A 27,703-nucleotide genomic window follows, 5' to 3' on the forward strand; every position below is an offset into this window, starting at 1 on the left:
AAATTAATGTTAATAATTGAAGGTTCTTTTGAACTAAATAGAAAATGCTGATTTCATATCTATTTTTTCGCCTTTCATTACAGAGCATTAATATATGTGTATACTGAGCATGAAATCTAAATGGGTCATTTTCCACTAGCTAACACAGCAGTTGCCCCGACCCCTGTTCCCCTTTGCCTGAAACTTTGTAATAAGGGGTAATTTTTTTCCCTGACGGTGAATTGAAAACATGGCCGAGGTCAGGTGCATCTTTAATTTTGGAACAAGCGAAAAAAGGCGTTTTGAGATGAGATGGAAATTTGGTGTCAAAAGGACTTTTATGTAAAATAAGACGCACGATTTGATGGCTTACACAGAATTTAAAGAAAACGTATTTTTCATCGAAATAAAAAAAAACACAAAGTGGTTTTCAAAACTCTGCCAGTTTTCGTAATAAACTGTAACAAAACTTGGAACGAGCCATTTTTGGGAAATTTAGTGTACTTTTCGAATTTACAATAAAGAGGGACATTTTTCATTCAAAAAAAAAACCATTTTGAAATTTCATGAAAGCACGTGGCGATTATAAAAGAAATGTGAAAATTCGATGACTGAGTTCTGGGAATATTTTCTTTATTTTTTTAGAATTCTTTAATAATGAAATATCTTAATGAAACTTTCTGGAGCGTTTAGAAATTAATTTATTGTTTTATTACCATATTCATTGAATATTATTGTGGGTCCCGGAGTACCAAACCTTCTTAGCATGGTGATCCCAACGAATACAACCAAATCACGGAGCGTATGGTGGTGTGTCCCCACGCTTCTTCCTCCCCTGTCGATTCAGAATTGTGTTGTTGTTTGAACACTCAGTGCTCAAACTCAACCCAATTACGAGTCATCTCTGCGATACGGCTTTACGCAGTAGGCCTGGCCGCTTTAGCGCTTGTGATGTTTCAATGCATTTTAATGCAATGGCGCACTACAAATGTTAATAAATGACAAGAAGAGTGCTAGGCGTCATCTAACCTAAGGCACTCTCCAGGATCCCTTCGAAAGATTGGCTGCGCTAGGGTCTGATTAGATTAGATTAGATTAGATTCATTGAATATTATTGTGATGAAATTTATTCATCATTACACAAATAATAACTCATGCAAATCCCGAATTTGAATAATCCCACACAGTGTAAACTATACCATTACAAGATGCTTCGCAAGATATACACCTATCGGGATATGATCCCGTGTTAAAGCCGCATAATTCAACGCATAATCTAACCAACTAACCAGTTACCTCGCGTGACGTGCTCCAGCAAACCCGGCCGTACCATCCCACACCCGAGTGACTTGATCGGCCGGTGTTTATGTAAGCGACGAACCTACCGCACTCGAATAGCAACAGGTTTGCCACCACCAACAACGGTGTGTTGAGTGCCTGGTTGTTACACATAATTCACTTCGAATGCCAAGGTCGCCACCGGCTCTGCAGACAATGGGAAAATGGGGTTGGGTTTGGGAGGCGGGAAAGGGGAAACCAAGGCAAATCGAGAACAATAAAAGAAAGAGATGAACAAAAATTAGCCCTGGAGCGAAAAGCAAACCCGACCAGGAAAGAATAAACCAAGGAATTGCAGAGCACTTTTCTTCCACTTATCAACTCGCCAGCATCTTGCGTTTTGGAGCAGTTCAGCAGTTTTCCCAGAAACGATTCGAACGAGGCACGAAATAATGTTTGGGAAGGTTCTAACAAGCCTTTACAACCTGCAGAAAGGGCGACCGAGAAGGTATTCAAATTTACGCAAAAAGACCAACAAAACGGGATTGTACTAAAGGTGGAGGTTAAAATATAGAGTGAATGCAGTCATAATTTGGCGTCTACATATCACCAGCCAACGATCTTCGACTTAACCCAACCACCTTGTTGGAGTGCGATTGTTTTCGACCCACAACTTGACTCCTCCTTCACACCCATTGTGGAGCAACCGTTCTCATCATCATCATCATCATTGTCGTGGTCGTCTGCATTATTATTGTTATTATCGTCATCAGTCTCGTTCTCGTTGGCGCGCTGAGGGTCTAGAATTGGAGTACCAAGCGCAGCAGCAGTTCCAGCAATTCCAAGAGTGTACAAGAAAACAAGCTGGTTAAGCTAAACAAACAGTCGATTATCGCCGCCAAGTGGACGTGCGAAGAATGGAATAAGGCGGAGTCCGGAGCGGTTAGTACACGTGTCCACCCCTTTCCCCTGGTACTGGTTGAATGCATTGAACTTGAACCTGGTTTGTGGCCGGTTGTTACGTGATTCATTTCGCTTATGAAAGCCTGGCGACCAACTTGGCGGTGGTTGGATGGAGTGCGCATCATCGACCGGGGGTCTTTTCACGAATGCAGTTGTAAAAGACGGAGCTTTGATGGCTTGGTGGAATTGGTGAGCTATTTTTTTTATTAGAGTGACTACCGAAAACTCAATTCAATTTATGAATAGGGTTATTATCTGTGCGGCAGTTTTGATTTTAACCTATCACTCAGTTACAATTTTTAAAGTATTTTTGAAAAATGTTTGAATCGTGCTACAAAATTGGTTTTGGTCCAACAATAATAATTTTAATGAAACAAATAAGAATATTTCTAATGAATTTTGGTCAACTTGGAAAGTTTTGTTGACTTAACCTCATGTTAACATAAATTAGTAATTCTCCGCCAACTCACACAGCACTTGCCCCGACCCCTCTTCGATTTGCGTGAAACTTTGTGCTAAGGGGTAACTTTTGTCCCAGATAACGAATCCGATGTCCGTTTTTTGATATCTCCTGACGGAGGGGCGGTACGACCCCTTCCATTTTTGAACATGCGAAAAAAAGGGTGATTTTCAATAATTTGCAGCCTGAAACGGTGATGAGATAGAAATTTGGTGTCAAAGGGACTTTTATGTAAAATTAGACGCCCGCGTACTCAGAATTCCCAAAAAACGTATTTTTTCACCGAAAAAAACACTAAAAAAGTTTTAAAAATTCTCCCATTTTCCGTTACTCGACTGTACAAATTTATGGAACATGTCATTTTATGGGAAATTTAATGTACTTTTCGGATCTACATTGACCAAGAAGGGTCATTTTTTCATTTAGAACAAAAAAAAAAACATTTTAAAATTTCGTGTTTTTTTTTTAATTTTGCAGGGTTAAGTTTTGAAAAGGGCAGGGGTAAGTTTTGAAAAAGTTGGTCGTCATCGATCATGGCCGTTCATGGTCACCCGCGACAGACACGGACGACGAAATAAAGAGAAACGCAAAAAGTAACTTTTTCAAAACATTTTTTTCGTAAACTCGCGATAACTCGTGATGTTTATAAGCAAACCCCTTATGTCTATAAATCAAAATTTTTGTAATTGTCTGCTCTACAACTTTGTAGAACATTAATACACTCTAAAAAATAACCCTGCAAAATTAGAAAAAAACACGAAATTTTAAAATGAAAAATTTTGTTCTAAATGAAAAAATGACCCTTCTGGGACAATGTAGATTCGAAAAGTACATTAAATTTCCCATAAAATAACATGTTCCAAAAATTTGTACAGTCGAGTAACGGAAAATGGGAGAATTTTTAAAACGTTTTTAGTATTTTTTCGATGAAAAATACGTTTTTTTCGGAATTCTGAGTACGCCATCAAATCGGGCGTCTAATTTTACATAAAAGTCCCTTTGACATCAAATTTCTATCTCATCACCGTTTCAGGCTGCAACTGATTGAAAAACACCTCTTTTTTCGCATGTTCAAAAAAAGAGAGGGTCGTACCGCCCCTCCGTCACGAAATATAAAAAACGGACATCGGATTCGTGATCAGGGGCAAAAGTTACCCCTTAGCAACTGCTATGTGAGTTGGCGGAGAATTACCCTATTATAATTTTTATTTTTCACTAAATTTAAAATCTAACACCATAGAAAGATAATCCTGAATGTTTGTCCAGAAAATTATATTTCTTTCCAGTGTTGGCCGGGAACCTTGGTGTAGAGGTAAGCGTGATTGCCTCTCACCCAGTCGGCCTGGGTTCGATCCCAGACGGTCCCGGTGGCATTTTTCGAGACGAGATTTGTCTGACCACGCCTTCCGTCGGACGAGGAAGTAAATGTTGGCCCCGGTCTAACCTAGAGGGTTAGGTCATTAGCTCAGTCCAGGTATAGGAGTCGTCTCCCTGGGTTCTCCCTCGGAGGAGTTGCTGGTAGGCAGTTGGACTCACAATTCAAAGGTCATCAGTTCGAATCCCGGGGTGGAAGGAAGCTCAGGTGTAAAAAGAGGTTTGCAATTGCCTCAACAATCAAGCCTTCGGACACCTAGTTTCGAGTAGGAATCTTGCAATCGAAAACACCAAGGCAATGCTGTAGAGCGAATAATTTGATTTGATTTGATTTAATTTGATTTTTGTTGGCTAGTACTTGGGTCTTTAAATCATATATGCATCGCCACTAAGAGCTCTTCTGGTTGGCATTTACGTTTAAAGTAATGCTATGCTTGTTGCCAGTTAAAAATGTCTTGATTAATGTGTAGAAAACTGTGGTTCATTGAAAAAATCGGCTTCGGGTATATTTTCATGTGATTGTTCTCATAAGCTCTCAAGAAGAACGCCTTAAAAGCTCTTTGAGTGCACTTAACGGTTCTTACCCTATATCTCACTTGGTTTACAATATAGCCTCTCAGGGTCTTCGGGAGCCTTAAAGATTAGCGTAATTAGTGTATTCTAATCACTGGCACAACATGCTAGGAATCATCTACGCCAAATACTAAACAAGTTCTTCCAAAAGAGGAGTTAGAGTGGATGCACGTCTGCTTTAATTCTTTATTTTTAACGCAATCAGGAAGCAGCCTAGCAAAATGGTGGCGTAGGAAAAGTTGTTTTATATGAAAGTGGCTTTAATTTATAATTATTAACATGCAGGGTGGCAAATCTACACACCTGTTGTTTATTTGGGGTCGTAGTATGATGTTATTGGAGAGCGGGAGAAATTTCACATCTGCACTTTTTACGTAACTACGCAAAATTCAACTGAAACCCCCAAACTAAGCCCACATTGCCCAACAGTAGCAGATAATAATGGTCCTTTCCAGCGGGAGCAGTTTCGCCTGAACCGAAAACAGCACGAAACCGATCGTCAACAACTTTCACAAACTCAAGGTTCAAATGATTCAATTTTTGCTTGGGGGTAATTCTCCGCCAACTCACACAGCAGTTGCCCCGACCCCTCTTCGATTTGCGTGAAACTTTGTCCTAAGGGGTAACTTTTGTCCCTGATCACGAATCCGAGGTCCGTTTTTTGATATCTCGTGACGGAGGGGCGGTACGACCCCTTCCATTTTTGAACATGCGAAAAAAGAGGTGTTTTTCAATAATTTGCAGCCTAAAACGGTGATGAGATAGAAATTTGGTGTCAAAGGGACTTTTATGTAAAATTAGACGCCCGATTTGATGGCGTACTCAGAATTCCGAAAAAACGTATTTTTCATCGAAAAAGGTGCAGTGGTAATCCTACAGGCATAACCATCATGACGAAGAACTTCGGACACAAAAGTAAATGAAATTTTTATAGTTTTTTAATATTTACGTTTCTTTGCCACAAAATCAATCACGAAATAGTTATTTCGTAAGATCTATTATTTTTGCTCAAAGATGGTCTCATGGTATTTTGACGTTTGATAACGTTTAAAACCTTCAAACGCTTCTTCAGCTAATCATAATGGCAAAATTTTCGGGCCAGTTGATATGAAATCATTTCATCAATTCTCTGTTTCGGAACTTTCGGCAATGAACAATTTTCAAGTAATATTTTGCAAACAATAAAATTTATTACAAAGAGTAATTCAGAACCATGTGTTAAAGACACATAACACAAACCCTAGAGTTTGATACCCATATTGCCCCAAATCTTATGGTTCCGCAAATGTCCCCTTATCGGAACATCCCCGGGGCCTCCGGCCACTCCAGGTGGTGGCCACTACTGCCAAAATGTCAAATTTCATGTCCAGTATCAAAATCCCTAAAGTTTGATACCCATATTGCCCCCACTCTTATGGTTCCGCAAATGTCCCCTTATCGGAACATCCCCGGCCTGCGGCCACTCCAGGTGGTGGCCACTACTGCCAAAATGTCAAATTTCATGTCCAGTATCAAAATCCCTAAAATTTGATACCCATATTGCCCCCACTCTTATGGTTCCGCAAATGTCCCCTTATCGGAACATCCCCGGGGCCTGCGGCCACTCCAGGTGGTGGCCACTACTGCCAAAATGTCAAATTTCATGTCCAGTATCAAAATCCCTAAAGTTTGATACCCATATTGCCCCACTCTTATGGTTCCGCAAATGTCCCCTTATCGGAATATCCCCGGGGCCTGCGGCCACTCCAGGTGGTGGCCACTACTGCCAAAATGTCAAATTTCATGTCCAGTATCAAAATCCCTAAAGTTTGATACCCATATTGCCCCAACTCTTATGGTTCCGCAAATGTCCCCCTATCGGAACAACCCCGGGGCCTCCGGCCACTCCAGGTGGCGGCCACTACTGCCAAAATGTCAAATTTCATGCCCAGTACCAAAATCCCTAAATTTTGATACCCATATTGCCTCAACTCTTATGGTTCCGCAAATGTCCCCTTATCGGAACATCCCCGGGGCCTGCGGCCACTCCAGGTGGTGGCCACTACTGCCAAAATGTCAAATTTCATGTCCAGTATCAAAATACCTAAAGTTTGATACCCATATTGCCCCCACTCTTATGGTTCCGCAAATGTCCCCTTATCGGAACATCCCCGGGGCCTCCGGCCACTACAAATGGTGGCCACTACTGCCGAACTGTCAAATTTGTCAAAGAGATAGCAGCTTTCTGTGTAGCTGTGGATTCCGTCACCCCTCGCGTCCTTCCTTGGTTCTGTGCCTCCATGGCAACACGATGCACGAAATCCGGCCGCTTCCTCAACCCGGATGGTAAGGACAGGTTTGATAAAGGATCACGAGCAGCAGCTACCTCGAGGTGTGAAATCCGTCACCGGTTTGGGGGAGCGGGGTGAAGGCAGCTCGCCGAGCTGTGAAATCCGTCACCCCGCGCGTCCTTCCTTGGTTCCTTCCCACAAAATCTCCATGGCAACGTCGTCCGATCGTGGATTCCTCGTGGCTGGTTTTCTCCTCGGTCCCGCATCAGCATCAGCAGGAAATCCTTCCAGGTCGGCGTCCAAAATTGATTTGCCTTGATTTTGGATCGGCACCTCCTTTTATATCAAATCGTTTTGGCGTTTGGCGAAGCAGCAGCACAAAAGGAAAGAATCGCCAAATTGTGTCAAGGCCAAACGCAGGCAAGGCTTTGGGGGCGGAGTCAAGAGAGATGTAGATGAGAGTGTATGTTGTGTGCGTGCTTGCTTGCTGTGTGGAAGCAGTTTTATTAATTTAAACTCAGTTTTTAAGTGCTTTAACTAAATTTCATGGCCATTAATTAGGTATACCGTAAACTGGGGTGACTTTGATAGCCCGGGGTGACATTGATAGAAATTTGATTTGGCCACTATTTTTGATACATCCAATGTAACAGTCACATTTTTGCATATATGTTCGATAATAAGCTTTCCCTTAATGCTTACATACTCAAAATTCTCAAAAATGCTTAAATATTAATTTGACGGGCATTTGAAAAACCTATCAAAGTCACCCCGGGCTATCAAAGTCACCCCAGTTTACGGTAGTAAGAATGCGTGAAATCTCCCCTTTCGTTTGATGGGTACCACTTTTACGTGTGTTGAACAGGAGCTGAGATATTAATGTTACAAATCTTGCAGTCGCGTTTATTTTCTTTTCGTTACATTTCGCTCCGCGAAATTTTGGATTGCTACCCTGTATAGAGCCCTAAGACGAAGTTCTTCGTCAAAACCCTGAAGTTTGATACTTATATTGCCCCAACTTTTATGGTTCCGCAAATGTCCCCTTATCGGAACATCCCCGGGGCCTCCGGCCACTCTAGGTTGCGGCCATTACTGCCAAAATGTCAAATTTCATGTCCAGTATCAAAATCCCTTAAGTTTGATACCCATATTGCCCCAACTCTTATGGTTCCGCAAATGTTCCCTTATCGGAACATCCCCGGGGCCTCAGGTGGTGGCCACTACTGCCAAGCGCTTGGTGGCGCTTGCGAGAGGAGCTGAGCTCCTCTCGCTTCGGTGGTAGACCACCGACTGAAGCCAGCTTTCAAATTTCCCGTGGTTTTGTAGGGAAGAGAGAAGGCTGGCGCTCGCGAGAAGAGCTGAGCTCCTCTCGCTTCGGTGGTAGACCACCGACTAAACTAATGTTGTGGAGGGGGTGGCGTTTATATTTATATCAAAACCGTCGGCCGCGCTGCTTCTGTGATTTTCCCCTCTGCTTGGGGAAGGCGTTTCATTTTTCGGTTTCATTTGGAAATTTTGGATTGCTACCCTGTATAGAGCCCTAAGACGAAGTTCTTCGTCAAAAAACACTAAAAAAGTTTTAAAAATCCTCCCATTTTCCGTTACTCGACTGTAAAAATTTTGGAACATGTCATTTTATGGGAAATTTAATGTACTTTTCGAATCTACATTGTCCCAGAAGGGTCATTTTTTCATTTAGAACAAAATTTTTCATTTTAAAATTTCGTGTTTTTTCTAACTTTGCAGGGTTATTTTTTAGAGTGTAACAATGTTCTACAAAGTTTTACGAAAAAAAGTTTTGAAAAAGTTGGTCGTCATCGATCATGGCCGTTCATGGTCACCCGCGACAGACACGGACGACGAAACAAAGAGAAACGCAAAAAGTAACTTTTTCAAAACTTTTTTTCGTAAAATCGCGATAACTTGTGATGTTTATAAGCAAACCCCTTATGTCTATATATCAAAATTTTTGTAATTGTCTGCTCTACAACTTTGTAGAACATTAAAACACTCTAAAAAATAACCCTGCAAAGTTAGAAAAAACACGAAATTTTAAAATGAAAAATTTTGTTCTAAATGAAAAAATGACCCTTCTGGGACAATGTAGATTCGAAAAGTACATTAAATTTCCCATAAAATGACATGTTCCAAAATTTTTTACAGTCGAGTAACGGAAAATGGGAGGATTTTTAAAACTTTTTTAGTGTTTTTTCGATGAAAATACGTTTTTCGGAATTCTGAGTACGCCATCAAATCGGGCGTCTAATTTTACATAAAAGTCCCTTTGACACCAAATTTCTATCTCATCACCGTTTCAGGCTGCAAATTATTGAAAAACACCTCTTTTTTCGCATGTTCAAAAATGGAAGGGGTCGTACCGCCCCTCCGTCACGAGATATCAAAAAACGGACCTCGGATTCGTGATCAGGGACAAAAGTTACCCCTTAGGACAAAGTTTCACGCAAATCGAAGAGGGGTCGGGGCAACTTTTCCCGATTTCGTGTGAGTTGGTAGAGAATTACCCTTGGATGTTTTCATTTTTTTTACGTTTTACACAAATTGCCACCTTTGCTCTCAGGTCGGGGCGTAGTAGATACTTGCTCGTTAGCTTTGCAATGATGGATGAAAGTACGCTCGAGCCACTGCCACCTGAATTTGCGTCTTAGAAAATTAGACCGATAGTTAGCTGCGTAATGATTCTACTCCCAGGCCGTCGAGGATGCTTAGCCCTAATGAGATAGAACACCTCCTACCACAGACAGTTTCGAACCCGTTACGCCAGTTGTTACGGGCCGAGAGAAAATTGCGGTTCGTCCCCATCCGCCCTCTGGGTGCCACTGGGTGGCAAATTTCGATTTCATCCTCACTCTAAGTGAGGAATGGATTGCTGGACAGTGAAAGTAATGAACGCACGCGGACCCTGTCATCGGATGTTGTGTTATGACTGCGTTATGAATAATTGTACAATTTACTTGCAAAGAACATGCAACGGTACTCCGGCAATGTTCTAGCGCACCCTTTATGGCTTTGTTATACATGATGAGGGCTTGAAGGCATCTCTCTGAGCGATAGTTGAAAGTTGGTCAGCTGGTGCGCGGTTCTAATGCAACGGTTTGACCGATCTGACCGTGAGCCCTAATGGTCATCACAATGCGTGGAGACGCTCCCCCTTGCTTACGAGTAATTGCAAGGAGGGCCGTTAATGGATCAAGTAACGGGTTCCAGCCGCTTACATAACGACGATTTGTCGATTAAACAATATCCATCAATCATTGTGCAGCAGCCTCACATTTATGCATAGAAGGGCAGCTCATCAGTCCCAGCCAACTAGAGTGTGAGGATCATCAGGGAAAAAGTGCCCGCGTGTGAGGTGGCCATTTGTGTGAAACTGCGTTGGGCGAGGTGACCACAGCCGAGGGTGATTATAGTAATTTAGTCAATTGATTAGCTAACCATTAACATTTTTCTACCCGAACACACAAACACAGACGCGGACGCACTCGTAAAGTGTGATGTTGCTATGCGTGGGAAAGTTATGCGAGTGCGAGTTCTAATCACTGTCTTATTTTTTCTGGGTATTTATCTTTAGAATTTGATGATTTATGTGCATTTTACTGTGCGTGGACAAGTGGGCCTTGTTTCCTTAATTTTAGATACTAAACATCAAATTCACTTCTAATGAAGTTTTTTCTTTTCTTTTTTCAGATACGATTGAGATTTTTTGTCAAGGTATGTACTACTATCCAACACATCAACATTGCAGCAAAAAAAAAAAAAAAAAAAAAAACGAATGGCCTATTTGAGCAGCTAGTGAATAGGTTAAAATTGGCAGTTGTAAACGCATAACCACCACCTAAGGAACAATTTTACTCAATTTGCAGAAAAAAATCATGTAAACAATAATAATGAAAACTCATTGAACATCAGATTTTTTTTATTGTTTTGTATTGACAAAAAATTGCAAACAAGTATCCATCAATTCTTTTGAAACTACCCAAGTAACATTTTAGGCTTTATCAAGGCTGTCACAACCGCTATAAAACCTACCAGCCAACTTGTAATTGAATTTAAAAGTGCTGATATGCCAACATTAGGTGCACGGTGGTATTGCATGCTGTCCCCCTAGCCTTAGTAAATAATGTCTCATGAGTTGTATACTTCAGTAAAAAGTTCGTGTAAATCGAGACAAAATGATGTATTCAGCAACATAATTAATACAGACTTTTTCCAGAATAGACGCAGACACTGCTTAAGCAATGTGGCAACCGGGCGATACGCATGCTGCGCGACTCTCACGCGTAAGAAAAAAGACCCGGCCTTTGAGGTTATGCAAAATCACCCTTTTTGTAGCTACAAAAAAACCTTTTTCTTGGCATAACTTAAAAAGTACTTTACTAAGCAGAATAAAATTTAATAGGGTCCTAGGGGACCCCAAAACGAACAGAGGCGGCGGATCCGGCCAAAATCGGTTCAGCCAGTTCTGAGATAATCGGGTGGAAAAAAAATCAGGTCTACACACATCCCCACAGACATTTGTTCAGAATTTGATTCTGAGTCGATAGGTATATGAAGGAGTCGTATTAAAGAAGTTGCCTCAGTGAGGTGAGGGAGGCAAAAAGATGCATTTTTAAAACTTAAATATTTCGAAAATGCGCAGGCTCGCGATTTTTGTAAAATTATCATAAAAACGTTACTTAATCCACCCTTAGGTGGTTGGTGCCTTCCTCTCATTCAAAGGGTAATGCTATCCAAAATAGACACGCTCGTGGGAAGGTCTTTAAATTACCTATCCAAAGATAGGTCGCATGATATTTTTTGGATACGTTTTCATCTAAATATCTGAGAACTAGCCACCAAAAGTGTATAAATAACTCTTAAGTGCTTATAACTTTTGATAGGGTTGTCAGATCTTCAATGTTTTGGACGCGTTGGAAAGGTCTTTTGATTACCTGTTCAAAAACGGGTTGCATGATAGATCCGGACAACGTTTTCATCGTGATATCCGAGATCCGGCTTCCGAAAAGTGCGTAAATAACACTTAATAGCTAATAACTTTTGATAGGGTTGTCAGATCTTCAATGTATTGGTCGCGTTGGAAAGGCCTTTTAAATACCTTTCTAAAAATGTATAACATGCTGGGGTTTCTTACAAAAACCACCCTTTTTACAATCTTCCGGATTTTAGTCAAAATCGTTTTTTTAGCATAACTTTTGAAGTACTTTACTAAACTTCATAATTTTCAATAGGCACTTATGGGACCCCAAGACGAATCGAATGAGACCAAAACGGTCCAAATCGGTTAAGCCAGTGCTGAGATAATCGAGTGCATATTTTTTGGTGCACAGATCCACATCCCTACACACACACACGCACACACACACAGACATTTACTCAGAATTCGATTCTGAGTCGATAGGTATACATGAAGGTGGGTCTAGGAGGTCTAATTGAGAAGTTCAGTTTTCGAGTGATTTTATAGCCTTTCCTCAGTAAGGTGAGGAAGGCAAAACCCAAAATATGACCAAAAATCGATTTTTTGACACTTTGGCTCAATTCTGAGGGCAGATTCAGGTTAAGCGGTCAAAATTACATGAAAAAACATATAGTTGGACAATTTTTGAATTTCGTTAGGGTGGTCCCAACTTGAATTCAAAGAATAAAAACCCCTGGATTTTATTCAGCGATTATAGTAATAATATCCTGATCTCCTCTTTCGAATGCAACCTGGCGCTTTTTCCAAATATTTAAGTTTTAAGTTTGCATCTTTATTACCTTAAAATGGCTATAACTTTTGACCCTTGGGTCCAAATTGACTTATCAAAAAAATAAAAATGTTTGCTTTTTAATGTTCTTAAAGGTCCCCTTAACATCACTTTTCTCTAAAACTTAACCATGAATTGTTACGTTCAAAAAACTGATTTTTGAAGGTTACTCTGATGCTTTCTATAAATTTTGTCGTAGAAGGCGTAGATTGCGAGATAAAATTTTGGTGTCTTCGCTAAGTTGCTTGAATTGGCAAGCCAAACAACTTTCTCGAAGTCAAAAAAAAAATCACAAAAATATTCCCGAAAAGTTACATTTCCAAAATCCCCCTTATCGTGAACCACTCTTAATTTCAACCAAATCAAAAGTGTCCCCTTTTAATTTGCATCAACTCTTCTGGAGACACCAATGCTCCAAAACAACACCATGTTTTTGAAAATCCATTTTCCACTTAATTTTGCGATCTGGCCTCTGTGCAATGCACAGTGGTACAGATTGCAGAATTAAGTGGAAAATGGATTTTCCGAAAAATGGTTAAGTTTTGGAGCTTTGGTGTCTTCAGAAGAGTTGCATATGGAAAGGGGCAACTTTTGGTTTGGTTGAAAATTAGGGTGGTTCACGATTAGGGTGATTTTGGAAATCTAACTTTACAGGAATATTTTTGGGAATTTTTTCGTCTTCTAAAAAGTTGACGGGCTTGCCAATCCAAGCAACTTTGTCGAAGACACCAAAATTTTATCTCGTAATCTACGCCTTGTACGACAAAATATATAGAAAGCATCTGAGCAAACCTTCAAAAATCAGTTTTTTCAACGTGGCAATTCAGGGTTAAGTTTTAGAGAAAAGTGGTATTCGGAGCACTTTTAGAGCTCTAAAAAACAAACATTTTTATTATCTGACAAGTCAATTTGGACTTAAGGGTCAAAAGTTACAGCGATTTTAAGGTGAAAAAGATGCAAATTTAAAACTTAAATATCCCGAAAAGGCGCAAGCCAAATTTTAAGCACTAGGCTGCATTTGAAAGAAGAGATCCAGCACTACAAACGCTGAAAAAATCTCAGGGGTGTTTTTCTTTAAACTCGAGATATCTTCATTTGAAAAAGTCTAATTTTCAAGGGAAAACCTTATGGGACCACCCTAACGAATTTCGAAAATTGTCCAAATATATGTTTTTTCATGTAATTTTGCCCGCTGAATCTGAATCTGTCCTCAGAATTGACCCAAAGTGTCGAAAAATCGATTTTTGGTCATATTTTGGGTTTCCATGTAAAATTAGAGTCAAAAATATATATTTATACACCCAACTGGCAGTCGCATGATTGTGATGCATGGCGGCATGAAAATATATCAGAATCTGCATGAAATCTGTCCTCATGCATTTTTTGCGATATAGGAGTATGCCATTTTTGCCCGTTACCGACAATTATCGACATTACCGACGGCTTTTTGGTTGTATTTCACAAAAAAAAAACGCTTAGCAGAACGAGGATTGAACCACCAACTTCTTGGTTATTGATCCGACACGCTACCACCGCGCCATGGACGCTTGATGAAAAGTGAATGAAAGAGCACCAACATATGCTTCTCTTTGGAGTGTTGCTCGGGGACGGGCCAGCTTTATATGTGTTGGTGAGAACTGCAGATCCCTGAAATTTTTACACGCGGGCAAAAATGATCTACGGGCTTGCTGCAAAAAATGTTATAAAATATGACATTTTCTGCAGCAAATCTAATGTTGCAGATTTTGAGATATATTTTTCCTTTGGGTGTATGAAATTATTTGCCTTGAATCATATTGGATTAGACATTGCACAGTGGCCGAAATGGAACCCAAAATCGGACTTAATTGAACGCGGCTGGTTTCCTGGTATGAATAATAGTGTTTCTTATGTAAAAAAATCCGGGGAATCGATTGATGATGGTTTCATCCACCGCACAAAACGGCAAAGGGTCCATTTTGCCCCAATTCCCCATTTTTTCACATTTTTTCTTGAAAATCGGTCTGTATTTAGAGCGGAGGCTTTATGCGGCCTTCCAAAATGCACCTAACTTATGTGAAAATGTCCCAAGAATCCAGGTAAAAATAACCACTTGCACCGCAAAAATCATCTAGGGTCCATTTAACCCCAATTCCGCTATAAAAGCATTTTTGGCCGTTTTCAAATGTTAGGTCAGATTTTAAAAATCTGAAAATATTTTTATCGTAATGATCAGACAATTTTACATAAGAATGACGATTTGCACTTTATAGTTTGACACGTTTATGTTGATAAAAATAAAATGAATATGAAAGGCAGTTTATTCTGCGTTTGGGAAAATTGGCCCAAAAGTGATTCTTCAATCTTTTTATTTAGTTTAATTTCTATATCAACATAAATGTGTCAAACTTTCAAGTGCAAATCGTCATTCTTATGTAAAATTGTCTGATCTTTACGAAAAAAATATTTTCAGATTTTTAAAATCTGACCTTACATTTGAAAACGGCCAAAAATGCTTTTATAGCGGAATTGAGTTTAAATGGACCCTAGATGATTTTTGCGGTGCAAGTGGTTATTTTTACTGGATTCCTGGGACGTTTTCACATAAGTTAAGTGCATTTTGGAAGGCCGCATAAAGCCTCCGCTCTAAATGCACACCGATTTTCAAGAAAAAATGTAAAAAAAATGGGAAATTGGGGCAAAATGGACCCTTTGCCGTTTCGTGCGGTGGATGAAACCATCACCAATCGATTCCCCGGATTTTTTTTACATAAGAAACACTATTATTCATACCAGGGAACCAGCCGCGTTCAATTAAGTCCGATTTTGGGTTCCATTTCGCCCACTGTGCATTGGGTGCATTTAAAATTCAAAATACAACAAAGATCGAAACTAAAGGACGCTAACCCGTGGTGCGGTGGTTAGCGGCTTCAGCTGTCAATCCCTCATATGTGCTAAGGGACCAGGGTTCGATTTCCGCCCATCTCCTCTGGGTATTCTTTGTTTTTTTTTTTTCGTTTAGATAGTAAATTAAGTCTGAAAAGGCGGTGTTATTGTCTATTAACATTCCAACTCCCAAGGCTCCAAAAAAGTTGGAACGGTAACTTCAACTCGCTGATTCAGGATTCTATTTTCTAGTGATTTGTTAGGAAGTCTAGATGATCCTAGAATTTGATCAAAACTGTAATTTCTGCGACCGAAAACATCGTTCCAACATTTTTAAAACGACTGCTTTCGCGGAATTTTCGACGATTTCTTTTTCAAACGAAAAAAAAGTTGAAACGATGTTTTTGATCGCAAAAATTACAGATTTGATCAAATTGAGTTCTGCAAAGTTTCAGGATCCTCTAGACATCCTTACAAATCACTGGAAAAAAGAATCGTCTTGATTGGTAAAGTTATGCCCGAGAACTAACGAGTTGAAGTTATCGTTCCAATTTTTTTGGACCCTTGGGCGTTGGAATGTTAAAAAAAAGTGGAACGATGTTTTCGGTCGCAGAAATTACAGTTTATATCAAGTTCTGCAAAATTTTAGGATCATCTAGACATTTTTACAAATCACTGGAAACAAGAATCATCCCGATTGGTGTAAGTTTGACAGGCGTTGGACGTTCCAGTGTTAAAAAAATCTTCCATGTTAGATTGAAGGGTGAATTATCAACAATTAAGAGTATTGAGCTCATTCTCTGATTTTATGTTTGAAAAACATAACAAATATAATGAAAACATAGATTTTATGACTGTTTAAAAAAATCAGCGATCCTGCATTTATAATCATTTTAAGAATGTTTAGGATCGTTTACAAGTACCATAAACCGGGGTGACTTTGATAGGATTTCGATTTGTTTTTAGAATATTTTCCAACAGGTATGGTTTTTCTCAAGATTAATTTTTTTTAAACATGTACTGGGGTAGACCACACAAAGTCCATGCACTATTTCGGAAAAAAAAGTTTTTTCAATATTTAATGTTTAGAAAAATAGTTCCGTTAAAAATTCTTAGTTTTAATTCCGGGGTGACTTTGAGAGTTATAGTTTTTTCTTGTTAAAATCATATTTAAGATGTTCAAACTTTATTTGTACGCTAAATGTACCATCACTGTAGTAGCTGATATAGTTTTTAAGAAAAAAAAATCAATGTTTATATTTAGTTAACTAAGTGTATAAGCTTTTTAGCAAAATACATATAAATTTTAGGTAAAATTGTTAAAAATTCGGAGTTTTGCATGAAATTTGTTAAAACTAGTTTTTTTTTGTAAAATTATCGATTTATATTGCATTTTATACTGAATTCGAAGCACGAATCACAAGTTTTCACATTTTACATGAAATTTGTTCAACTGAAATTGCCTTTTAATTTGGAGATTTTTTTTAATTGTGTTTCAAAAACACATATTACACAGTCCAACAAGATTTTGTCTCCGAGACGAGTACATGTGTTTCTAGTATAATTTTGCCTGCTGAATCCGAATCCGGGTCCAGAATTGCTCCAAATGGTCCCAATTTTGAGATACACCCGTTTGAAATGTTAGTTTAGGGCAACATTAGCTACTTTGTTGACTATTTTACAAAAGAACTATTGAATAAACAACTGAACTAATACATGTATCTTAAAGTTCACGTTTTCCCCTTTCTGAAACACTCCTGGGTTTTAAAATTTGATTGTTTCTACGCATATTTATAGCCATTTTAAAATTACATTTTCTGTTGGTTCTCATTCAAGTTTTTCCAACTTGCATGCAAGTCAAATTCTAATTTTAAAATGGCTATAAATATGCGTAGAAGCAATCAAATTTAAAAAACCAGGGGTGTTTTAGAAAGGGGAAAACGTGAACTTTAAGATACATGTATTGGTTTAGTTGTTTATTGAATAGTTATTTTGTAAAATAGTCGACAAATTAGCTAATTTTGGCCTAAACTAACATTTCAAACGGGTGTATCTCAAAATTGGGACGATTTGGAGCAATTCTGGACCCAGATTCGGATTCAGCAGGCAAAAATCTACTAGGAACACATATTCTCGTCTCAGAGACAAGAAACATTTGATTTTTTGTTGAACTGTGTTATTTATTATTTAAAAACTTTTTTAACCTTCTCCTAGTGGAAAATTGTCCAAAGAATCCGAAAATGCATTCCTTTTTTTTCGATTAAAAATCGTGTTCATTGAGAAAATCAAGACACTTTAAGAAGTTTAAAATAATGACTTCCATCAACATTTTCTTAACTATAGTTAACTAACTTTATAAACCTTTCAAAAATTTATGAAAAGTTCTTCTTGAGGTACTTTGAACACTTCTCGGCCAGTATGTTTCTGAACCATTCCGTACGTATTTTACATGTACTCTTCATTTTGCAGAAAAATCGCAAACCTATCAAAGTCACCCCGGCTATCAAAGTCACCCCGTTTTACGGTATAAAATGTTAGTGAAATTGGTTTTGAAGTAATCTTCAAATTTAAATTACAAGCACTGGTAAACATTTGAACAAAATATAATTTTATGTAATAAGTAGCAAAAAAGACGATTTATTGGCACCATGAGTCGCACAATTATCCAACGCGATGAATGAATGATTGATTTTCCATATTCCATACTTAGAGTTATTATTTTTTTACCCTCTCATAAGATTTGTTCAACAACAATTTTTAGACTAAGTGTGGTATTTTTTCTCATTACCAATGATCGTGACTTTCTGATGACAAAATTATATATTTTAAGAGCGAGTTTTTCATCAATGTGTAACAGGTCGTATCGAGGTGCTCCGATTTGGATGAAACTTTCAGCGTTTGTTTGTTTATACATGAGATGAACTCATGCCAAATATGAGCCCTCTACGACAAAGGGAAGTAAGGTAAAACGGGCATTGAAGTTTGAGGTCCAAAAAACCTAAAAAATCTTAAAATTGCTCGCATTTCCGTAAAACTTCATCAATTCCAATTCTCTTTGATGCATTCGAAAGATCTTTTGAAGCACTTTAAAATGTGCCATAGACATCCATGATTGGTTCGACTTTTTCTCTTAGCTTTTGCAAATTACTGTCAAAAATGGATTTTTTTAAAACCTTAATATCTTTTTGCAACAGCCTCCAACACCCATACTCCCATAGGTCAAAAGATAGGTAATAACATGGACTATAAGCCTACGGTGTTAACTTTTTGGCCAATCGCAGTTTTTCTCATAGTTTTTCGATTTTTCTAGAACAAACATTTTACAACGTTAGTTTTTGCCCTGTAGGCCGCCATAGCGGCACTTTTTGGTCTCAATTTTGTCATATTCGGAATCCTCGGACAATTTCACGTAAGTTAGAAGTATTGGAGTTGTAAATTTGATTGGAAAAATTGCCATTTAGAATGAATTAAAATATTTTTTAACAATTTGTTGGATTAGGGGTAAAACAGGTTTTCGCCTACTTGATACAGAATTTGACGTATTGATCATAGGGTAAATAAGATCTATTCCTTTTTTCAAAAATGTTTTATTTAATTATTTTTTAAATCAAATTTACAACTCCAATACTACTAACTTACGTGAAATTGTCCGAGGATTCCGAATATGACAAAATTGAGACCAAAAAGTGCCGCTATGGCGGCCTACAGGGCAAAAACTAACGTTGTAAAATGTTTGTTCCAGAAAAATCGAAAAACTATGAGAAAAACTGCAATTGGCCAAAAAGTTAATACCATAGACTAATAGTGCATGAAATTACCTATCTTTTGATCTATAGGAGTATGGGTGTTGGAGGCTGTTGCAAAAAGATATTAAGGTTTTAAAAAAATCAATTTTTGACAGTAATTTGCAAAAGCTATGAGAAAAAGTCGAACCAATCCTGGATGTCTATGGCACATTTTGAAGTGCTTCAAAAGACCTTTCGAATGCATCAAAGAGAGTTGGAATTGATGAAGTTTTACGGAAATGCGAGCAATTTTAGGATTTTTTAGGTTTTTTGGACCTCAAACTTCAAAGCCCGTTTTACCCCACTTCCCTTTGTCGTAGAGGGCTCATATTTGGCATGAGTTCATCTCATGTATAGAAAAACAAACGCGGAAAGTTTCATCCAAATCGGAGCACCTCGATACGACCTCTAGAACAAACCGAGCAATATTTACAAATACTGCCTCTTAACAGGACTTGTTATTGCAATGATCTCCGTTTTGTTATTCCCACCTGCCCGGGGTAGGGGAGTCCTGGAGAGTAATAATAAATTAGTTTTTCCAGCACAACAGTTTTCCAATTCTTTTCAGGGTCTTAATCAATTCCGAACACCCAACTATTTTTGGTTTAGTCCTCACATTGCTGTTAAGCGATTCAATTGTGTTCGAAAAAAAACTATTATTTTGTTCTTGACGTTTGAAATAAATAGCTATACACGCTTTGTAAAAACCGGACTGGCAAGTTGGTCAATTAGATTGCTTCCTGCTTTTATATAATGAACGTATGTTATTTGAACAAATTTTTTCGGAAAAAAATTGGATTGTATTCAACTTTATCTTGATTGAAAATTTTCTTATCGTGCCCAAATCACTCTATACAGTTAAGCCTAGTGCGCAGACGTTACACTTCGTATTAGTTCTATTACTCTTGAACGACTTAATAATTTTTGCAATCAATTTGAAGCTAATTGTAGATTGGACCAAGACGAACAGAATGCTTCAAAAAGATTGCAAAAATATTATGCCGTGTTTGAGAATTTGAAGAAAAACAAAGCGTAACGCTTGTGCACTATGCGAGGCTTAACTGTAGTCTCCTTTATTGGGACAATAAAACATGCAATGTTTAGTTAGTTTAGTTTAAGTATCGACAGAAAACGTTCCATGAAATTATCTTCCAATATACTTTAAATGAAACTGGTTGCAAAAATTAGCAGTATATGAACCTGAGTAAATAAATTAGTTCTGCAGTCTAACTAGCTCTTCCCCTAGAAAAAAATGAGCTCCTCCTGCAGCGACTTCTTGCAATTAGCGCAATGGGCGCAATCACTACTGGGCTTTTCAACGTTTTCCCCTCTTCTTCGTAACAAGTGACCACCTATCTTTCGTTTTTAGAAAACCGGCAACTGACTGACACCATCATCATCTTCAATGCAACAAACACACTCTAACACACAGGGCAATGAAAGAGAAAATTACGTCAATTCACTTTTCACTTTCGTAGAATGGAACCGGATTTAGATTTAGTAACGTTTCAGTTCGTTATCTTTTCTTCACCGGAGACGGTTGATGGTCAGTTGTTCCAGCTCGTCAATAATGGTGATGGCACCAGTTTGTTAAAACCCCCGGCTGGGTAACAGCCCTGGGAAGCCAAACAGTACGGGTGAAAACCAAGTCCAATTAATGAAACTCTTTTCTTCTTTCTCATTCATGAAGTGAAGAAGTACGCTCGTCGGGTTTACCTCATTAACCGTCCACCACCGTTCCGAAATGGTCCTGGCTGCTTTTCTTCACAAACACCTCATTATAATGTTGTACAAGGCCCAGTAGGCAGTTTTGCCTTCCAGACTTACCCATTTTAGATCGTCTCACTAATCGCTTGCTGCTTTTTTTAATGCAGAAAAGGCAGTGGTTTTATGGGCATTTTATCTGGAATCTTAACTCGCTTTGATGAGCGCACCAACTGTGCGGGTTCTTTCAAATTGACGAAAACTCAAAAGCAAGCCGCGTTTGCAAATTTCAAGTAGTGTGATATAATTGATATTAAATAACACATTATTTCACGAGATGGTATCGTAACAATTAAACGACGCCATAAAATTGCGTTTGGAGAAATTAAGAAGGTTCGCACTTTAGCAACACTTTAATCTAGCCGTACTTACGAGTAAGTCACTTGATCGCTTAAACATGTTATGTTTTAGAAAAAATATCTGTGATTTGGTAAATGTTATGTAAGTCTTCTTGACAGGTACCTGATGTTGTAGACTAACCAATTTTTGAGAATTATTTTTCTTTGCAATTTTGCAAAACCTTAAATAATTATACCCAAAAGTGTCTGATAGATGCAGATTTCACACTAACTTTTAAAACTGCACAAAATGATTTCAAATGGGTGAAAACATGTTTTTTTTCTCAATATTCTCAAAAACAGTGAATTTCAGATTATTTGAATGTTTAAAGGACAAGGGAGCTTTTCCAGACTGATGATGGAGTTTGCTGGTACAGATAATATTGGTTTGATCATTGTTTTTTTTTTGTTTACAGGTCTGCTGATATGCTGATATTCATGTCGCTACAACTGGACCCTGATGGTGGATTTAGGTAAATAATCTTCTTCAAAAAATCACAAAAGTGCTAATGAAAGAGCATCCTCAGACATCATAAATATCACCCCAAAACTAAACCCAGTAGTAGAAACACCAACCGGTAGCACAACCCGTCAACCCGGAATGACTTATAGCCGGACCCCAACAATACGACGATCCCTCCCTTGTGCCGAGTCACTTGCGGTCTCGAATGTTGGCTGGCGATGGCAAAGATTTATTTCAATCATCTCCAATTCAACCGCAGCGGGGAGCCCAATTCAACCACTAATCGTTTCTCGCGTTGGCGGCACCAACCGTGGCCGTGGTGTGGCGCTTCTTCCAAACTGCTGACGATTTCTGGGGTCTAACGTTTTGGAGCGATCTTTGGGTTTGGACTTTGAAATATTGCGTCTGGGACGTGGAAAGAGATAAACGATTGCTGGTAGCCTAATCTTGATGTGAAAGAAGCTTTATGATACTTGTTTAACAAACATTTCTGATTTCTATTTTAATGCAATTGTTCAAACTTATTACACTTGTTGTAAAATATTTCGAAAATACAAAAAAAAAATCACTGCTCTAATTCCATCAATCAACTTGTTTCGACACTTCTGAATGGCATCAAGAAGCCTCAAAGCCCAGCAAATGCTGAATGAACTAACGGTTTTACCTCAACTCTTGGAATTCCACCCCATCAAACTTTGCCATCGCTTTGCGTGTTTACGATCTGATTGACAAAATCTGTGAACACACAACACATACCGCAAACGTGTGCAGATTAAAGATTCCAGTTTTCTGCTTTCTGCAGAACGACCTGCGCGGAGCTCATTAACAGCTTGTCGTGTAAAATATGTGCGCCCATTCATCAGGATGATTTCGAGAACTAATTTATTTGAGTTTGTGTTCGGTGTCTGATGATGCGGGTACGGAATGGCGGAAATATTTTAGCAGGTGACATTCATCGTCGTTTGCCACAGGAAATTGATAATATTTTGGCACATTTTGACGGGAACGCACACACATACAGAAACACACGCAAACGAGATGAATCAGCGCGATATGAGGCTAATGGATTGCTTTAGAGACTTTTATAGAGATAGTCCAGCGTGAATTGGTGATAACCTAGCGGAAATCTACTGATCATTGAGGGTTTACGACAGGGATTGTGCATAAATCACGTGGCTTGAAGGCCTTGAAATTTTAAGTTACACCTGCTTCTATTAAGAGGCTACAAACATGTAATTGGCTTGGGTTCGATCCCAGACGGTCCCGGTGGCATTTTTCGAGACGAGATTTGTCTGACCACGCCTTCTGTCGGACGAGGAAGTAAATGTTGACCCCGGTCTAACCTAGAGGGTTAGGTCGTTAGCTCAATCCAGGTGTAGGAGTCGTCTCCTTGGGTCCTGCCTCTGTGGAGTCGCTGTTAGGCAGTTGGACTCACAATCCAAAGGTTGTCAGTTCGAATCCCGGGGTGGATGGAAGCTTAGGTGTAAAAAGAGTTTTGCAATTGCTTAACAATCAAGCCTTCGGACACCTAGTTTTCTAGACACCAAGCATAGCACAATGCCAACTGAAACAAGCTGTGGGCCGTTAAGATGAACTCTTAGTACCGCTGCGTGTCTACTTCATATTTTGGCTTCTTTATATTAAATCGGCCCCAGCAAATTCAAATGTTGTCTCGTGAATCGCGAGGTGCGACGTCTATCTTTTTAGCTGCGGCTGATTTAGAAAACATTCAAATAAAACAAAATAAGAAAAAGCACAAAAAGCGCATTTCTTGAAATATTCTGCTATGTGATGAAAGTGACAATCTTGGTTAAAAAAGTTATTGGTTTTCTTAAATTTATTTTACTGCCCATGTTCGCATAAAAGTCCCATAGGCAAAAACAGCAAGCTGAGAAAAACACATTTGAAGTCCCACAGATAAGGCTACGTGTTAAGTTTTTGCGAAAAAAAAACTTGATTTCCACCTGATTTCTTAAAAAAAGTACTTAATGTTGTAGGCTTTTTTGAAAGAGCAAACGATTTTGGAGCAAACTGCATCAATAACTCAAAAACTTAAATTTAAATTTGATAATTTTAATATGTGTACGCCTGGGTACAATAATATAATATCATTGATCTTCAACATTAATCACAACCGACTTGTACAGCAATTCCATTTGAAAAGAACCTAAACCGAAAAAAAAATTTCTGGGGGTTCCTTGGCAAAAATAATTAGACCCGTATTTTTTGTTTGGCCAATAGGGTGATCTACATGAAATTTCTATTTATAGATATATATAATTTAAAAAAAAAGTGGTTGTTGTTACGTACATAAATGCCCTCGCCAGCATATAAAATTGAGCGATTCCTATCAACTCGAATAAAACTTGTCTGCTTTCGATAGCCTAAGGCAAGTTAGACCTTATTCGGCTAGAAAATGTTTCCCTGACATCCTGACAAATCAGACCGATTAAACGTTTCCAATCGAAAATTCATAGCATCGTGATCAAACAAATCCACATTTTACGACCCTCGATTTGATCCACGCGCGTACACAGACCTCCAACATCGTTCCAGAACCGTTTCGGAGCTTCCGTCGGGGGGACATTGACCGGGCTCGTGCTAGTCGCACACCTCTCCCCTCCTGTTGATACCACAAGAATCGTTCTGTAAACGTGCGCGCGCCCACTTGCAATTAACTCCATGAAATTAATTATTTTGCTGGTTCTTTGGCTGGGCCCACCGAACAAACCAACCAACCCACTCACTTTCGTTACAGATTTTTCACGCCTTGTTGACCGCCTCGACGTAATCTCCACCAAGAAGACGGCCAAAGACGCGGCAAAACGGAAAATCCGCCGTTTTGTGGGCTTGATTGTTTGTAATGCGCTTTTTAATCGCTTCCCTTGATTGAAGAGATCATAAAATTAACGTTGAATTGGGTGGATTTGCATTTTTTACAATTCAAAAATGTATTTAAAATATTGTTATTACTACTAACAATATTTCAAAATACCACTTGAAAAAAGCAATTTTGAAAACTTTCAATTCCAACTCCACATTACGGTGTGCCAACCTGAGGCGATCCAAGTTCTTACACGATCAAATCAAGTCATTCCAGCGGAAAAAGTCGGTGCAGAAGGAAAACGAAAACAGAAAGCTTGTGTAGGCGCAACCGTCTAAGGCGACTAATAAAGTCAGATTAGCGAAATAACGCAAACAAATTGATTAACTTAGCCACTTCCTTTCCGATTCGCTGCAATTGCAGTGCACTTTCCGTTTCGTTGCATTTTGCACTTGTGGGAAAAGATGAGCTAACTGCTACATTGTAATGCGTTGGAATTTGAGTAAAAGTAACTTTTTTTGATTAACCTGCACGTGATCTCAACCCCTACACGTGCCGCCAGATCGACGTGAGGTGATGATTTTCTCATTATTTTGTTGTTGTTGAAATCATTCTCTTTGGCAACCCTTTTCGGGAATCTTTCCAACCTTTCACGTTAACCCTACACTTTCTCGATGATCTTTAATTCTGGGGCATCCCTCCGGTTTTCAATACAACCTTTTCGTAGAGACTGTGATGAAGATTGAATGCAGATATTTGGTTGGCTTCTGAAGTGGGAGCTGCAGCTCAGTTTCCCCTGCGTATAATTAATGATGATTAGCTCTGACTGGTGCAGACGACTTTAGGACTGCGAGTGGTGTCTAGATATAGATATTACACCGGTTCATTTTACACCATCGATCTCCCTAGGATTGATTGACTCAGAAGACGGAGATCACTTTCAGGGGAGTGCAGATATGTAAGACATGGATCGTGATGTGTTTGATGAATCGTTTAAGGGATTACTGGGAAAGAAAACGGTGGCTGGCGTGCATTTTGGATTATGTTTGATTAGTAGGTTACATGCGTTGGATGGTGTCGATCGCCGGCGCAGTTTGATTGATAGAGGTGTTTAAATGATCCCAACGGCATGATGTTTGTTGTTTTAATACGAACCAGATAAGGGCCTATTACATGATACCTGGAAGAGCGTGTCGAGTTCCGTTAGGAATTTTCATTCATTTATATGATTGATAACTTAATTCTGATTGGTTAAAAGTAGGTCAAAATGATTCAAATACAGTTTCTGGGATACCTGATGAATGAAATATCTTATTATGGATTACATAAATAACTTACAACATTTTCAAAAGTTTTCAATATCCTTATACTTCCCGTGATTGCATAAATGTCCCATATGCATTTTCATCGCTTTCAGTTATTGATGCTGTTTGATGCAAAATCGTGTGCTCTTTCAAAAAAGCCTTCAACATCCAGACCTTTGTTCTAGAAATCAGAAGGAAATCCCGTTTTTGCCGAAAACTTAACACGTAGCCTTATGTGTGGGACAAATTTCAAATGCGCTTTTCTAAGCTGTGTTGTTATTTAACACTGGGACGCCCAACGCATGTCTAATCACACGGACGCCCAAGCCTCCAAAAAAATGGAACGGTAACTTCAACTCGCTAGTTCTCGGGCATGACTTAACCAATTGGGTCGATTCTTGTTTTCAAGGATTTGTAAGAATGTCTAGATGGTCCTAAAATTTTTCAGAACTTGATTTGAACAAATCTGTAATTTTTGCTATCAAAAACATCGTTCCAACATTTTCTTTACAGACTGTCTCCGCGGAATCTTTGGCGATTTTTTTTTTACACTCGAAACAAAAAGTTGGAACGATGTTTTTGATCGCAGTTTTGATCAAATTGAGTTCTGCAAAATTCAAGGATCATCTAAAAAATTCTAGATTCATCCTAACACAAATCACTGGAAAAATGAATTGTCTTGATTGGGTGAGTTATGCCCGAGAACCAGCGAGTTGAAGTTACCGTTCCAATTTTTTGTAGCCTTGGGCGTTGAAATGTTAACGGGTTTTGAAGCCCTATTTTTCTCTCCTTCCCAACTCAATTTTCTTGACACTGTCTGCTCAAATGTGTTATTTAGAGGCTCTTGAGGCATATTCATAAGAAATTTGATGGATATTAATATGAACCCTTCGATTTTCATCGACATATCTGAAAAAAATCTATTATATCGAAAAAATCCTCAAAATAAGATGTTCTAGAAGCCCCCTCACAATGTCGGGAAAGAGCCCATCTTTCATGGTGCCAAATATCAGTTGTAACCAGTTAAGTGATATTTATGAACTTTTTTGAAGCCAGATCTCACCTAAATGTATGTAAACTATGTCCGGATCCATCATACGACACATCATTGGTTAGGTAATCGAAATAACTTTCCAATGAGTCCAAAACATTGCAGATCTGGCAATCCTGTCTCAAGTTATGATCACTTTAGTTATATTTTTGTACCATTTCAAAGCCGAATCTCCCTTATTTTTTGTAAACAATTCCCGGATCCATCAACCGATCTTTCATTTGAAAGGTACAGAGAAACCTCTTTTTACGCGGTGGCGTTACGCTTTTTGTTTCGTAGATTTCTGTCAAACCATACAATATTTTTGCAAGCTTTAAAAATTTTTTTGTAGATCTGAACAAAACCTACAAATTGTTTTTAAAACATTGCAAAAATGTTGCGTCGTTTCAGAGAAATCGACAAATTAGAAAAACGTAACGCACAGCGTAAATAGAGGTTTCACTGTAATCGAGAGACCTTCCAAACGAGTCTAAATATGGCAACCCTGTTTAAGTTATGATGTACTTTCTAAAGAATTAAATTATAATTCAGATGGAAAATATTTCCGGATTAATTTTCAGGAAGTGGTTAGGAAGGCATCAACCACATAAGTGGATTAAGTTAGTTTGTATCGTAATGTTCTCGGAAAAACTCACCATGAGGAACGCAAA

The 27,703-nt window shown here is 38.6% G+C and overlaps 1 protein-coding gene across 2 annotated transcripts in view; it reads left to right on the forward strand.

Moving 5' to 3' along the window:
- The window catches only part of LOC6040828 (serine proteinase stubble), a 267,484-nt gene that overhangs the window by 149,559 nt on the left and 90,222 nt on the right, over positions 1-27,703 (forward strand). For both annotated transcript variants that reach the window (XM_038259151.1, XM_038259152.1), the window contains exons 5-6: positions 10,603-10,626; positions 21,828-21,884. In XM_038259151.1, coding sequence (XP_038115079.1) covers positions 21,872-21,884 — 13 coding nt within the window. In that variant the 5' untranslated portion in view covers positions 10,603-10,626; positions 21,828-21,871. The remainder of the gene's footprint in view (positions 1-10,602; positions 10,627-21,827; positions 21,885-27,703) is intronic.

The sequence above is a fragment of the Culex quinquefasciatus genome, chromosome 3, assembly GCF_015732765.1.
Source record: "Culex quinquefasciatus strain JHB chromosome 3, VPISU_Cqui_1.0_pri_paternal, whole genome shotgun sequence".
Lineage (NCBI taxonomy): Eukaryota > Metazoa > Arthropoda > Insecta > Diptera > Culicidae > Culex > Culex quinquefasciatus.